This window comes from Kogia breviceps, chromosome 1 (assembly GCF_026419965.1).
Source record: "Kogia breviceps isolate mKogBre1 chromosome 1, mKogBre1 haplotype 1, whole genome shotgun sequence".
NCBI lineage: Eukaryota > Metazoa > Chordata > Mammalia > Artiodactyla > Physeteridae > Kogia > Kogia breviceps.
The window spans coordinates 56,199,913-56,215,370 of NC_081310.1; the positions used below are offsets into that span (position 1 = coordinate 56,199,913).

The 15,458-nt window shown below is 35.1% G+C and overlaps 1 protein-coding gene across 6 annotated transcripts in view; it reads left to right on the plus strand.

The window, feature by feature from the left end:
* The window catches only part of POU2F1 (POU class 2 homeobox 1), a 180,635-nt gene that overhangs the window by 76,788 nt on the left and 88,389 nt on the right, over positions 1-15,458 (plus strand). For 2 of the 6 annotated variants that reach the window (XM_059044654.2, XM_067031909.1), the window contains one exon: positions 14,077-14,118. The exons of 3 other annotated variants lie outside the window; for them this stretch is intronic. In XM_059044654.2, coding sequence (XP_058900637.1) covers positions 14,091-14,118 — 28 coding nt within the window. In that variant the 5' untranslated portion in view covers positions 14,077-14,090. The remainder of the gene's footprint in view (positions 1-14,076; positions 14,119-15,458) is intronic. One more of the 6 variants, XM_067031910.1, reaches the window with a different exon arrangement.

The window sequence follows — 15,458 nt, forward strand, 5'->3', positions numbered from 1 at the left end:
GTTTAGAATTTTAGAATTCTAGAACTGGAGTTTAAACACAGTTTTCTCTGTTGTCAAAGCCTGTTACTAAACTATGAAGTCTGTTTATTTTTGGAATTAAAATTTAATCGTAAATCCAGCCTATCCCTTGTTAACTGATACTGATTATGGAATTATTTCCTCTCTTAATTCGCCCATTCAAAAATCTGAGCACTTTATAGAGACATACTGAGGTCATGTAGAGAAACCATAAAACCGTGTCTTCCTCTGTAATGATTTTACCTACAGAAATCATATTAGCTATTTATAATGTTAATGTCAAGGTATAAGTTTTATACCCCCTCAAAAAGTATATAATATTTGTATATTATAAATACATGTTTAAACTAAACTACTTTGAGCAAGTCCAGAGGTATATTTAGTGAGACTGAACATTTGTCTCTCCAGTGTTTTTACTTATTATAGTTGATCATCAAACAATGATTATTTTCCTAAAATATTTTATTTTTTTTATTTTTATTTTTTTTTTGCTGTACGCGGGCCTCTCACTGCAGTGGCCTATCCCTTTGCGGAGCACAGGCTCCGGACGCGCAGGCTCAACGGCCATGGCTCACGGGCCCAGCCGCTCCGCGGCATGTGGGATCTTCCCGAACCGGGGCACAAACCCGTGTCCCCTGCATCGGCAGGCGGACTCTCAACCACTGCGCCACCAGGGAAGCCCCCTAAAATATTTTAAAAACAGACCTTTCAAAATTAGTTGACACCCTTAATGAAAAAATTTTGATGTTACAGCAAAGAGTATTAGTCAGAAATTAAGACATTTCAAGTGTCTGATTGGCTTTGGGATAAACAAAAGCTGATTATCTTAAATGAAGATGTAATGATGAAAGTATAAAGAAAATTCCTCTTCTTTAGTAAAATACCTTGAGTACCTGAGTTTGCCCAAACCAGGAGAATCTTTGCCTTAAAACCTGACTTATCCCTTGAAATTCACCTTTCCCCAGGAATCTTTCATTAAATTACCACCACGACCTGCCTGGCCAAAAGAGAGTGGGGATGCACAGAACGTAGACAGTGAGATATAAAAAAGTACATTTTGTAGTAGCCCATGTCACATAACTGTTTTATTCCTGGTGATGTGGAGATCTTATACCAAAGAATTATAATTTATTTGCATTTTAATCTCTGTTTTTCAAAATGAGAAATAATGTAAAGTAGATTTTCTGGTACCTTTCTGTTCTAGATGGTCATGTGTTAGAGCTTTATAAAAGGTGAGATATATTGACAAATTTTATTATTTTTTTAGTTAAATTCTTTCTAACTAACTGGATCTTGTGAAGGTGGTAAGAAATTTATTGATACAGTGACATTATGATGAGATTACAAAGTTATTAACTACCCTAAGTATTACTTGAAACTACTCATCATCCTCTGAGTACAAGGGAAGGAGGTGAAGTAGGGCTGGGGCAGCAAACATTTATTGAATTCCTACTCTGTTGGGCATATGCTATACACATCTACATGCGTGCTTTCATTTTTAATACATGGAAAAGTGCAGCAGTACAGGAAGTAGAGCAAAGAGAAGAAAGCATTATGCACAAATCTATGTCTTGCTTTTTGTTTGGATAGTCAACTTGTTAAACCCTTCATATTCTTCTGTCCTCCACTTTTGGCCATGCCAGTGCTGTTGATTGTTTCCAGTGCTCTGAATCACAACTGCCTGGGATTGCTGTATAGTGCTTATGTGGCCAGAGGGGGCATTAGTGGGTTTTTTTTTCTTGGGTCGGGGGCGGGTAGTTAGATTTTAAGTTTTCAGAAGACTATAGTTAACAGCACTGTATTATATATTTTAAAATTTGCTAAGAGGGTAGATCTTAGATACATGCTCTTGCCCCACACAAAAAAATTTTTAATTAAAAAATGGGGCAGGGGACACAAAGGAAACTTTTAAAGGTGATGAATAAGTTTATGGCTTTAGTTGTAGTCTCACAGATGTTTATTTATCTCCAAACTTATCTAGTTTGTATACATTAAAGCTGTATACATTAAATATGTATGGCTTTTTGTATGTCAATCATATCTCCAAAAAAAAGTTTTAAAAAAAGTTTTCAAAAGAGAAAACTCATACTTCCTAAGAAATGTTATTTAAAGATTAAAACATGAGAAAAAATAAGAAAAAGGAAACCAAATTCTACTTCAGCCTTGTTCAGCTAATTCAAACATTAATAAAACTGTTGTTACCATGTACAGTAAAGATAATTTTCTGGCCTATAGATTAAAACTCAGTTAAAAAACATGGAAATATTCAAAAGCATCAGTTAAAATTTCTTGTTATAACAGGAGAAAAATCTTGAGTAGTATTTATTGAATATTTATCAAGATATTAGAATAATACAGTTATCATTTTAATAATTCCTGATTTTCAAAATAACTAATATTCTCATTTTAATTTTAAGAACAACCTTGGGAGACAGCATAATCATTTCCAGTTTTCAAATGAGAAAATTAAGGTTCAAATGTTGTGTTAAGTTTCCTAGGGATGCTGTAACAAAGTACCACAAACCAGGTGGCTTAAACAACAGCAATTTTTGTTTCATAGTTCTGGAGGCTAAAAATTCAAGATTAAGGTGTTGGCAATGTTGGTTCCTTCTAAAGGTTGTGAAGGAGAATCTGTTCCATGCCTCTCTTCTTGTCTGCCCTCTGTATGTTTCTATCTCTGTGTTCAAATTTTCCTTTTTTGTAAGGACAGCAATAGTATTGGACTGAGGCTCATCCTAATGACCTCATGTTAACTTGATCATCTCCAAAGACCCTATTTCCAAATAAGGTCACATTCACAGATCCTGGGTATTCTCCTTTAACATCTTGGGCAAGACACAGTTCAACCCATAACAGATGTGATGTCCTTTGCTCAGGGTCTCCTAAGTAGGAAGTTTAGACATAACACATTGTAGTGCCACTAAAATAGTAGTTTTAAAAGAACATGATAATATATCTGTGACACCACATTTAAAATTCATCTTCTAATATTTTCTTATGCCTGGGTAGATTTTATTTAAAATTAACTGAGTTTCTAAAATATTTAATAGAGTTTTTGGTTGTAATGGATTTCAAGCTCTTTTTCTTTCTTTGGATAATAAATAAGTGATATGACACCAACTGTGGAAAGTTGTTCAAAACTTAGTGCTTAGATCTGAGTATAAATTTTACTGAACTTCCATTAATTCAATGTAGAGCTTTAGAATGTAGAGTCCTTCATATTTTGAGATGTCTGTCAGAATACTGTATGATTTGTTTCAAGTGCACTCTCATGCTAGGTTATCTATACATTTCACAATTCTGTAAGAATTGTAGTGTTGCCAGTGTTAATACCCATCTTGTGATCAGAGATTTCTGAGGAGTGGGGAGAGAAAGACTCCACTAGGATAATAAAACAGTGTATGGTAGTTTATTGATCTCTTTTCATTTTCCCTTTTTTCTCTGCTAAATCTTTCTTTTTCTTTTAAAATTATTTTTAGACTTTTAGAAAAGTTGCAAAATAATACAAGTAACTTTTTCCCTGAACCTTTTGAGAGTAGGTCTCAGACTTGATGGTCCATCACTTCCAAATACTTCAGTGTATAATTCCTACAAATAAGGACATTCTTCTACATAGTCATGATACAAACATAAACTCAAGAAATTTACAATAATACATTCCTATCAACTAATCCATAGACCATATTCAAATTTTTCTAGTTGTCTCAGAAATGCCCTTCATAGCAAAAGAATCCAGTCCAGGATCATGCATTGCATTTAGTTGTCATGTTGTCTCTTTAGTATTCTTCTATCTTAGTCTTTCCTTGATTTTCAGCACTGTGACACTTTGGAAGAATACATTTTGTGGAATGTGTATGAATTGGGGCTTATGTGATACTTCCTCAGGTTATGTGTCTGTGGCAGGAATATCACAGAAGTGAAGTTGTGTTCTCATTTTTTGGTGGGGGGGTTTGCACAGTTTTGATTTTTTTCCCCTGACTAGTGATACTAACTTTGATCACTTGATTAAGGTGATGTTTACCAAGCTTCTTTACTGCAAGTTACACTTCTTCCCTTTGTAATTAATATATATTTTGTGGGCAAACTGTAAATTTTTGTCATCAAATTTTTGCCCTCTAGATTTAGTAGTGGTTGTTTCTTGAGTGAACTTACTGCTATGATGGTTTCCAAGTGTTAATTTTCTTGACATTCTACTGTAAGGAAGAATGTTCTCTTCTCCCTGTTTATTTATTTATATCAGCATGGACTCATAAATTCCTATGAGTAATGGTTATAATTCATTATTATTTTTATTTACTTTGTTCAAATTGTCCAAAAGTCTGTCCATGGGAGACATTTCAGGCTGGTTTGGTTTCTGTTTCTTTTTCACATATTTCCATAATTTTTTAAAGCACTTCCACTCGTAATTTCTTCACCAAAACAGTAAAAGGAGAGAAATATATAAAGTCTCAGTGAAAAAGCAGAAAGCCTCATTAAAGAAACAGAAAATGTAAAATATAAAGAACTAAATGGAGGGACTTCCTTGGTGGCGCAGTGGTTAAGAATCTGCCTGCCAATGCAGGGGACACAAGTTTGATCCCTGGTCTGGGAAGATCCCACATGCCACGGAGCAGCTAAGCCCGCGCGCCACAACTACTGAAGCCCATGCATCCTAGAGCCCATGCCCCGCAACAAGAGAAGCTGCCCAATGAGAAGCCCATGCACCACAAGGAAGAGTAGCCACTGCTCACTGCAACCAGAAAAAGCCTGCACACAGCAATGAAGACCAAACACAGCCAAAAAATAAATAAATAAATTTATATTTAAAAAAATAAAGAACTAAATGGGAATTTTAGAACTGAAAACCACAGTAACTGAAATAAAAAACTCACTGGGTAGGCTTACAGCAGAATGGAGGGGACAGAGTGATCTGTCTAGAACAGTAGAAATTACCCAATCTGAACAAGAAGGAGAAATAGAACAAATAAATGAACAGAGCCTCAGGTACCTATAGGATTATGACAAAAAAAAAGACTACAACAAGAGTAAGAGAAGGAGAGGGGAAAGCAGGCAAGGCCAAGAAGTACTTGAAATAATGGATGAAAACTTGTCAAACTTGGCAGAAGACGTAAACCTACACATCCAAGAAGCTGAGCAAATTCCAAACAAGATAAACCTGAAGAAATCTGTTAAGACACATCATAAAACTTACGTAAACTTAAAGACAAAGGAAAAATGTTGAAAATAGAGAGAAATGACAACTTACGTATGGGGAAAAACATTCCAATGATAATGGATTTCTTATCAGAAACCATGGAGGCTGGGAGACAGCGGGGTAACATTTTTCAAGTACAGAAAGAACTCAAAACCTCAAATTCTATATCTGGGAAAAATATTCTTCAGGAATGAAGGAGAAATCAAGACATTCTTAGATGGAGGAAGACAAAGAAAATTTGTTTCTAGCAGCCTTACCCTAAAAGAATGACTAAAAAAAAAAATACTTAATTTTAAATCCAACAGAACATGTTCAGGACTTTTATGCTGAAAACTACAAAATGCTAATGGGAGAAATCAAGGAAGATATAGGGAATTGGAAAGATGCACTGTGTTCATGGATTAGGAGATTCAACATAGGAAAGATAAATTCTTCCCCAATTGATATACAGATTTAATGCAGTTCCTCTCAAAATGCCCCTAGGATTCTTTTATTTTGTTTTTTTGATGGAAATACTGATTTACAATGTTGTTAGTTTTGGGTGTACAGTAAAGTGAGATATATATGTATTCTTTTTTAGATTCTTTTCCATTATAGTTTATTACAAGATATTGTCCTTGTTCCTTATCTATTTTATATATAGTAGCATCTATATGTTAATTCTGTTAAGATTTTAATAGATAAGGTTATTCTCAAATTAATACAGGAATGCAGGCTAATTAGAATAGCTAACAAAACTTTGAAAAAGAAAAATAAAGTGGGAAGAATCAGTCTTTAATTTCAAGACTTTTTATATAGCTGTAGGAATCAAACCTCAGGGCTTGATCTGTAGAGGCATTGACACATTGATCGATGGAATAGAATAGAAAACCCAGAAATATCCACACAAGTACAGCCAATAGATTTGTGACTAAAGTACAAAAGAAATTCAGTGGAGGAAGAATAGTCTTTTTGACAAATGATTTGGGGAGGGGTGGGGGAAGAACCTTTAACCCAAACCTCACACTAGGATAAAAACAGAAGAAAATTATCAGGATGTAGGGCTTGGTGAAAAGTGCTTAATCACGACACCAGGAGCACAGTCCATAAAAGAAAAAAAATTGAGAAACTGGACTTTATCAAAATTAAAAAGTTTTTCTGTGTGCAAAACTCTGCTAAAAGTGTGAAGAGTCAAGCTCCACAATGAAGAAAAACATTTGCAAAGCACATATCTGATAAAAGATTATTATCTACAGTATATGAAGAACTCTCAAAACTGAACCCGAATAAAACCAATCCATTAGAAAGTAGAGATTTGGGGGGAATTCCCTGGCGGTCCAATGGTTAGGACTCCATGCTCTCACTGCTGAGGGCCTGTTCAGTTCCTGGTCGGGGAACTGAAATCCCACAAGCCACGTGGTGCAGCCAAAATAAAAAAGAGAGAGATTTTTGCATTCTAAAAAAATTCAAGAAAGAATAGATATGTCACTGAAGAGGATATATGAATGGTAAATAAGCATATAAAAAGATGGTCCATAAGCCATTGAGGAAATGCAAATTAAGACCACCATTGAGCTATCACTGCGTACCTGTTAAAACAGCTAAAATAAAAGGTTATGACACTACCAAATGCTAGTGTAGATTTAGAAAAACTGAATTTCTCATACATTGTTTTGAGACTGTCAAATGGCACAGCCATTCTGGAAAATATTTGGAATTTTCTTTAAAACTAAATATATACTTGTCATATGACCAAGCAATCTCACTTCTGTGCATTTATCCCAGAGGAAAAAAAAATTATGTTCACATAAAAATATGTACGTGAATGTGCTTTGTATATTATAGATGAGAGTCAGATATGTCTTTTGCAAATACTTTCTCCCAGGGTGAAGCTTGTGATCCTATGTACATGCCGTGTATGAATGTTTATAGCAGCTTTATTTGTAATAACCCCAAACTGGAAGCAACCAAAAAGTCCCTTAATTGTTGAATGGTTAGACAAACTATGGTACATCCATACCATGCACTACTTTGTTCATCAATGAAAATGAATAAACTGTGGATACACAGAATAACTTGGATGGGTCTTAAGGGCATTATGGTGAGTAAAAAATGCCAGTGGTCATATACTGTATAATTCCATTTGTATAATCCCAAAATGACAAAATTATAAAAATGGATGGCAGATGAGTGAGTGATTGTCAAGGATTAGGAATAGCCAGAGGGAGAGGAGTGGATATGCCTATAGTGGGGTAGCAGCAGGGAATTCTTTGTGAAAAAATAGTTCCGTATTTTGATTGCAGTGGTGGTTACATGAATCTACACATGTGACAGTAAAATAACATAGAACTTTACACATGCTCTATACCAGTTTCCTGGATTTGTACTGTTAGTTGTACTGTACTGTTAGTTATGTAAGATGTAACCAGTGGGGGAAACTGGATGAAGAGTACATGAGACCAGTCTCTATAAATTCCTATGAATTTCTAACTATTTCAAAGTAGAAAGTTAAAAAGAAAAGAGAGGGACATTATCATTGCTATAGGATTTCAGGGAAACAAATAGTTACTTGACAGTGAGGGGAATGAAGATCTGTGGTCATAACTTTTGAGCCTGTCTTTATAGGATAGACAGACTTTTCACTAGTTGATATAGGGAGAGAATGGTATTTCAGACAGATTGAGAGTTAGTAAATGTTTATGGAATGACTGCCACTGTACTGTTAATAGTAAGAGATATTAATAACATCCAATTAGTCTAAAGAACATTTTAATTAGTTTAGTGAAGGAGTATATCTTTAGATTTTGTATCTCATGTAGAACTTTGGGATACTTGTTAACCTGTATTTTCACACAAATTTGTGAAACCTGGGAGTAAGAGAGAGATAAAAAGAGAGAAGACACAAATTACCAATATCAGAAGTGAAACAAAATAGTTCAAAGGATGAATGACAATAAACAAAGCAGCATGTGGTTTTAAATAAAACAAAGCCTGTTTTTCATGGATTTAGTAAATGGAATCAGAGAAAAAGTCACATTCCATTTCTTGAAGTTAAAGAACTCTAATAGTAGCCAAGGATGTCAAGACAAATTATAGGCCTGTGTTAAAGCCATGTTGTCACCTGATCTTTTCTTCCATGGAATTTTCACACTTTGTAATTCTGTATTTAGATGATTGCCTAATATTTCTGTCTACTGTTGAATTGTAAGCATTCTGTGGCTCAGCGTTGTAGACCCAATTCCTATCCTGGTGTCTGGCAGCACTTAGTAAATACTTGTTGAATGTGTTCATACGTGAAATAAATGACTTTGCAAAGCTCTTTACATTAGAACAAATAAAAGACAGTTATAGAAGTAAAGAAACAGGATAAGATAGACTAGACAGAAAAGTTTAGTGTAATGGTAAAACTTCAGTAGAGCTACACAAGATTTAGGCTTTTACAGCTAAGCAATTCAGAATTGGATTTTGTAATGTTGCTATGTTTACTGAAAAGATGCCAGATGTTGGACTGAGCAGTAAATGAGCTATGGCATGGCTATAGAAAATAAGACAGCACAGGTTAAGGAAGACACCAGAGCATGAGCCACTTAATACTAGCTGCTTTCTAGTGTGGTAGCTTTCTTAACAAACCACCTCTTATGCCCTGAGAATTCTTCCTTGAAACATACTGATGATTCCCCTACAGCATGCTGAATGCTTACTCCTTATTATGTCTGTGCATATCTGCTGCTGCTGCTGAAGTTGTATGGGTATCAGGAGTCATTTACACGTTTGTGCTCTCAAGCCTTTTCATGCTGTTTTATACTTATTTTAATCACACAATTTAAATAATTATTATATAAATCAAGGGAAAGAGAAGTGATGTTTCTGTGAAAACTTAAGTTGAATGCTTTGAAAAGATTTGATGAAGGGTAATAAGTAAAAAAAAATACTGCTGAATTAGATGAGAACAAGGGAACTGTAAAATATCAGGGATAAGTTATTCTTAAAAAAATAAGAAAGTAAGTAAGAAGGAAAAAGATTCTGTACTCAGATTGCTTCACGTGTCTTTTAAAGCAGTTTTTCAGTCCATGGGTCATGAAATCAATTTAGTAGGTTTAAATCAATTTTTTTAAAAAAGAAGTGTATTAGAACATATCAGAGTGCATTACATCTAGGAAGGAGCATTGTTTCATGAAATTTTTCTTGAGTTTTTAATATTTATTTTATACACATATGTAAAATGTGAAATGTGATAAGCTTGAAAAACAAAGCTAAAGAAATTGAAACTGGAAATATTAGAGTGTGTACTAAGGGCATGATTTATCCCAGAAAGAAGAGGAAATTCAAATTAGTGGATCCAAACTTAAAGCAAAGGCTTTAGTCCAACATCAAAAGGTTGGTGAATGAATGTATATTTTTGTGCTTTGTGTTAAAATGAAATGTTTAAGGTATGTATAAATGGTTTTATATTTAAGTTGACCTTTTTAATTGACCAACAACTACAGATCTCTGTATCATGTGATAAGAGTTTCAGCATATTTTATTGTACTTATTTTCCTCTCATACTTCCTTATTATATACCCCCCACCCCCGCTTTCTCTGCTACTTAATAGCTGTGTCATCTAAGAGGCATTCTCTAGGCCTCAGTTTACTTTTTGTGAAATAAGATTATCCTTCAGATCTCTTGTTATTTGGCAGTGCTTAATAGCCAAATTGATAAAGTAAATTCTTTCTTGGTATTTGCCCATCTAAATTTTAAGTAAATGGTAGACATTCCATTTTGGTTTTGGTTTTGTTTTTTTAAGCACTGAAATCCCTGTATTGCAGCCTTAGGGGGCATCATTCACATATGCCAGTCAAAATGGCCATCAGTAATAAGTCTACAAATAATAAATGCTGGAGAGGGTATGGAGAAAAAGGAACCCTCCTACACTGTTGGTGGGAGTGTAAATTGGTACAGCCATTATGGGGAAAAGTATGGAGATTCCTTTCAAAACTAAAAATAGGGTTACCATATGATCCTGCAATCCCATTCCTGGGCATATATCCAGAGAAAACTCTTAACTCAAAAAGGTACATGCACCTCAATGTTCATAGCAGCACTGTTTATAGTAGCCAAGACCTGGAAGCAACCTAAGTGTCCATCAGCAGATGAACAGATAAAGAAAATGTGATATAGATACACAGTGGAATATTACTCAGCCATTAAAAAGAGTGAAATAATGCCATCTGTAGCAACATGGATGGACCTAGAGATTATCATATTAAGTGAAGTAAATCAGACAAAGACAAATATCATATGATATCATTTATATGTGGAAACTTTAAAAATTCTATAGATGGACTTATTTACAAAACAAAAATAGACTCACAGACATAGAAAACAAACTTATGGTTACCAAGGGAGATGGGGGAGGGAGATAAATTGGAAATTTGGGGTTGGCATATACACACTACTATGTATAAAATAGGGAAACAACGAGGATGTACTGTATAGCACAGGGAACTATAATCAATATCTTGTAATAACCTTTAATGGAAAAAGATCTGAAAAAGATATATATATATTATCTCTGAATCACTTTGCTGTACATCTGAAACACTGTAAATCAACCATATTTCAAGAAAAAGTAAATTTCTTTTTAAAAAGAGTTTATTGGCCCCTTTTCCAATGGAAGCAACCATTACCTCACTAATCAACTCCTAAACTAGGTCTTAAAGGAAAGCAATTTAATTGGATTAATTCATGCTGAATAACAATCCTACAAACTTTCCAGAAATGGTTTTCCTTTTTAAAAAGGGTATTCTTTTTAGGTTAAGTTTTAATCTGATAGTTCAGACAGAGGACCAAATGAGGTGAACATTTGAGACTTCGTGGGAAAAGCTCTTTCCCTCTTTCAGATCAGCTGTTCCACGGTTAAGGGACTGTAGGGGAGAAATGGTGGCCATCCCTCTCCCAGTCCAACTGTAGAAGACCTGGACAACCTTCTAGTATTTAAGCCTGCCTTCTAGAATGCACAAAGTACCTAGATCAAGAGTGGCAGGAGGGGAGTTTTCTCACCCCCACCATTATGACCAAGTCAGCTGCCTGGGTAAGGTGAGGCTTCCTGTCACTCTGGATTGCTGCATCTCAGTGCTGCCTCCTTCTTTTGCCCCTCTCCCTCTTCCTGCAGTGAAGGTAGTGAGTTGTGCAGCAGAGGGGAAGGAGGTCCCACTTTGCATAGTAACCTGTGTGAGTTAGTGAGCTATAGGCCTGCCTTGCAGAGACCCGGTGGGACTCTCTTGGCCTGAGGGGGAAGAGGATTATTATACTACTGAAGTCCTGCCCTGCAAGGTACCTTCTAGCAAGTACTCCTTAGTTTGCAGTGATTGTCTGGCTGTCGCTATAAGCCATCCTTAACTAACGTATGAAAGACCTAATTGGCATAAGAAAGGTAGTTTAGAGGTATTACTGCATGCAGTACGAAAAGGTAGATGGTGAGATGCAGAGAGATTCTATGATAAATATAGGCAATAAATGTAAAATTTCATGAAGGCAGAAGAGGAAGGAAAGAAACATTTATTCACATTCATCATTTCTTCTCATATTTTCCCACCAAGTAGAAGTTGTATAATCCCATACATTCTATCTTAAAAACTCTTGAATTTTGTATTCTCTTCCATAATATATTCTTGATTGTTTTACTAAAAAGTATTATGATTCATTATTGAGTAAAATCAATGTTCTTAAAGGATGCACCATGTTTATCATGTGTCTTGATGTCTTCCCTGGCACAACTACCTCATGCTCCAGTCCAAGGTCTAGTCTGAGAAGCACAAGCACATTTATCCTCACAGCAACCTCATGAAAAAGATAGTATCATTTTACAGATGAGAAAAGGTAGGTTCAAAGAGGGAAAGTCTTATGGGTACTACACATCATTGTTAAATTTCTCCCCCAAACCCTCTCCTTATATGGATTTTGTGGTTCTGTAAAACATAGAAAAACTAGCAGTATAAATAGAGTGCTGATCTAAAAGTTAAGAAATGGTTTTTGGTTCTGTTCCTAGCAAAGTTATTGACTTGCAGGGAAATATTTTGAAGGTCTGTTATAGAAATGTTGTCTTTCATTTCCTCATATGCATGTTGAATTTAATTTCATCCTTAACGTTGGGAAAAGGTACATACATATTTTAAAAAATCAGACACTTGGCATCCTTGAAGATAAGTTCTAAATAAAAGCAATTATTAATGGAATAATACCCTTGAGAACTCTCCTCAAGTCTAGTGCACTGTTCTGTGTATCCATACACACTTGACTTTTAAACACAAAATTATTGTCACCAATTATTGTCTTCCTTACTATACTGAAAGTAAGCTATTTTAGTCTGCTGCTTGATTCAAGCCCCCCATGACTACCAGTTCCTTAAATGTATAACTTGTCCATAGGTATAATAATAGTAGCCAAGAGCTCAGATTTTAATGTCAGCAAAATCTGGATTTAAATCCTGACTCCAGATTATTAGTGTGACATTAGATAAACTACTTCAGCTCTCTGTGCCTCAGTTCCCTTATTTTAAAAGGGGGGTAATAATGCCTATTTCATGGGTTTTTATAAATCTCCTGAATTGTCTATGATGATAACATTGAAATGTTGTCATATGGTAATGCCTAAAAAATTTGGGGTTGATGTTTTACCTTGTAAATTAACTTTAAATAAATATATTCTTTTGTAAGTATTCTAAGTCTATAGATTCATATACAGTAAATGAAATTTACTTGAAAATACTAATTCCACAATTTACGTGACCCATTTTTTGATGATTGATATTGTAAATAACAGACTGTCGTACACTTTAGATTGATTTTGATGGGGGAAGGATATTGTATGATATGTGGCATTCAACTAATTTATTTGGTTAATTTGGGTAGTATAAAAGGATTTGTAGATAATGAATTTTCATACTGTGGAAGATAATTTTATAGATCCTACACTGCTTCCAGATTTATACTGGTGCCTCGTTTTAAAGTAGGACTTTCACCTGACAGTGTATGTTAATATTCAGAAAATTCTCTATCAGTAGGCTTGCACCATCTTGACAGCCCTATGTTCTGCTTCTACCTTGCTAATTGTTTCCTTGGGATTATTTGGATTGTGTAGAAAGCTTTTTGCAAATCCCCTTATTACTGAAGTCATTGTTGCCAGCAGGAATAAGATTAAAGGTGCTTAAGTCTGTAGAGTTGTTTCTAATTTGTACGTGTCATTTCAGTGGCATTTTAACAGAACTCTGTCTCCTGTCCCTCCCTTCTCCCCCGGTACTATCTCAAGTTAGGTCCAAGAAGCCAGGCCATTGGAAGAAATCTCATTTTATCCTCCTAATTATTATGCTGGCACTCAGGAGATAATTTTTCCCTTCATGCACTGCCAATTAATATGCAAATGTACTGATAAATATTTATGCAGTGATTTAAATTATGCAGGGAGTGCTTTCAGTGTATTCTGTAAATGAATTGTTCGTGGACTTCAAAGTACTGGCTGCTGTGCTAACGAGGAGAGATTTGCATAAAGCCCTAATCACGCGCATACTGATTAAGCTTCATTATGGAAACTGCCAGCTGCAATCTTTGTTTCTATTTTATTACAAAAAGAGGAACTTTTCATGCTTCAGTTGCCTTGACAATGTCAGTCCTAGCTGGTAGGAGAGACTAAAACTCCTCTGAGCAACTGAAGTTTCCTTATTCAGTTGAAGATTGCTATGGTGTAACTGAAGTTGTATTTCGCTTCTCCCCCAATCCACTTTCCACCTCCCACCCTTGTTCTTTTAAGAATACAGTGTAGATTTGTTAGAAATAATAGTACTTTCTTTCCCCTACCCCAAACCGCTACCTGTTTCTTCCTTGCTTTGGACTGTCTGAACCTCTAGAAGATTTCACAGCAATGCTGGACTGCAGTGACTATGTTCTAGGTGGGTACCAGCACGGTTCTTTCTTATAAGCTTTAATATGGAAATAGCGTGTGTGGAGTTGACTATGCATAAATGCTTAATCGCATATGCAACCAACTCGAGGGAGGGGGGAGAAGTGGATTGAGCTGGGAAGGAGGAAAGCATTTGCAAAGCACAAGCCTGCTTGAATTTGCAGTAGGTCCCTCCCTACCACTAGCTCTTCTGGTTCAGAGGATATTTTCAGTAAATAGTATGGATTTGGAGTTCAACTTGAATGGAGGACATTTTTGCTTTTTGGAAATTTCTATTGAGAGCATTTCATGTAGTTCTAAAAACAGTCTAAATCTGAAACAAGGTATAAAGTGTACCTAAATAATATGTACATATTAATAAAAAAAGTTTTGCATACCGAATGTGAATGTCTTCTATAAAAAATGCCTAGTGAAAAATAAGATGGAGCCACATAGTGCATAGTTGTTCCCATAAATGAGAATGCAGAAGGTAATTGGAATGGTTACTGCAATAGGACTGTTGATCAATTTCCAGATTTTAGAAACTGTTAACTGTTTTCAAATTTTGGCTAATACTAGCCTTTTTTATTTTTAAAAAATCAACTTCTGTTCTTCAGGAAACAATTTTTAAGTGCTGGAAAGCCTGTTTTTAGAGTTTTTCCTATAGAACAACAAGATTTTGGGGAGGGGGATGTGTGGCTTGAATCTCTCTTTGGTGATTAAGATTTAAAATAGATTGAGGCACTTTGGTTTTTAGACTTAATCACTGTGACCATGGTGGCCATATTTTGTGTTGAGTTTTTTCTGTTTGTATGCAAAATTGTTGAAACCTCTTTGGGTTACTCTGGTCACCTCTCCAGGTGATGATAAGAACTCCAGGTCTCTGATATCTTAGTTTTAAAACCTCTACAAATGATTTTTTTTCCTGTAGGTAATTTTTCCTGCTTGAAAAATTGAGGCTGCCCCCCATCACCATCACAGTAGCTCAGGATAAATTAAAATGATAGTTCTGAAAATGTTTGAATTTTTAGCTGGAAGGCATGGCCTAAACCCAGCGTAGTACTAATACTTGTACAGCATGATAAAAATCACTATTAAAAGGGTGAATGACTAAAATAACAAACTGATGTCAAGAATTCAATCCAAGAGCAACCTGTAGACTGTGTATTAGACTCATACAGTCAGTTCAGTGTGCCCAGAGAGAAAAAAACAAACTTCACATATCAAAAAAAGAACTTACTTGTATTTACTCTTTTACATCTACTAAGTTGGGAACTCAAGAAAGGAAAGGAAAGTACCTTTCTGAAATATTTTTAGCATTACATTTTAGAATTAGATATTATATCTGTA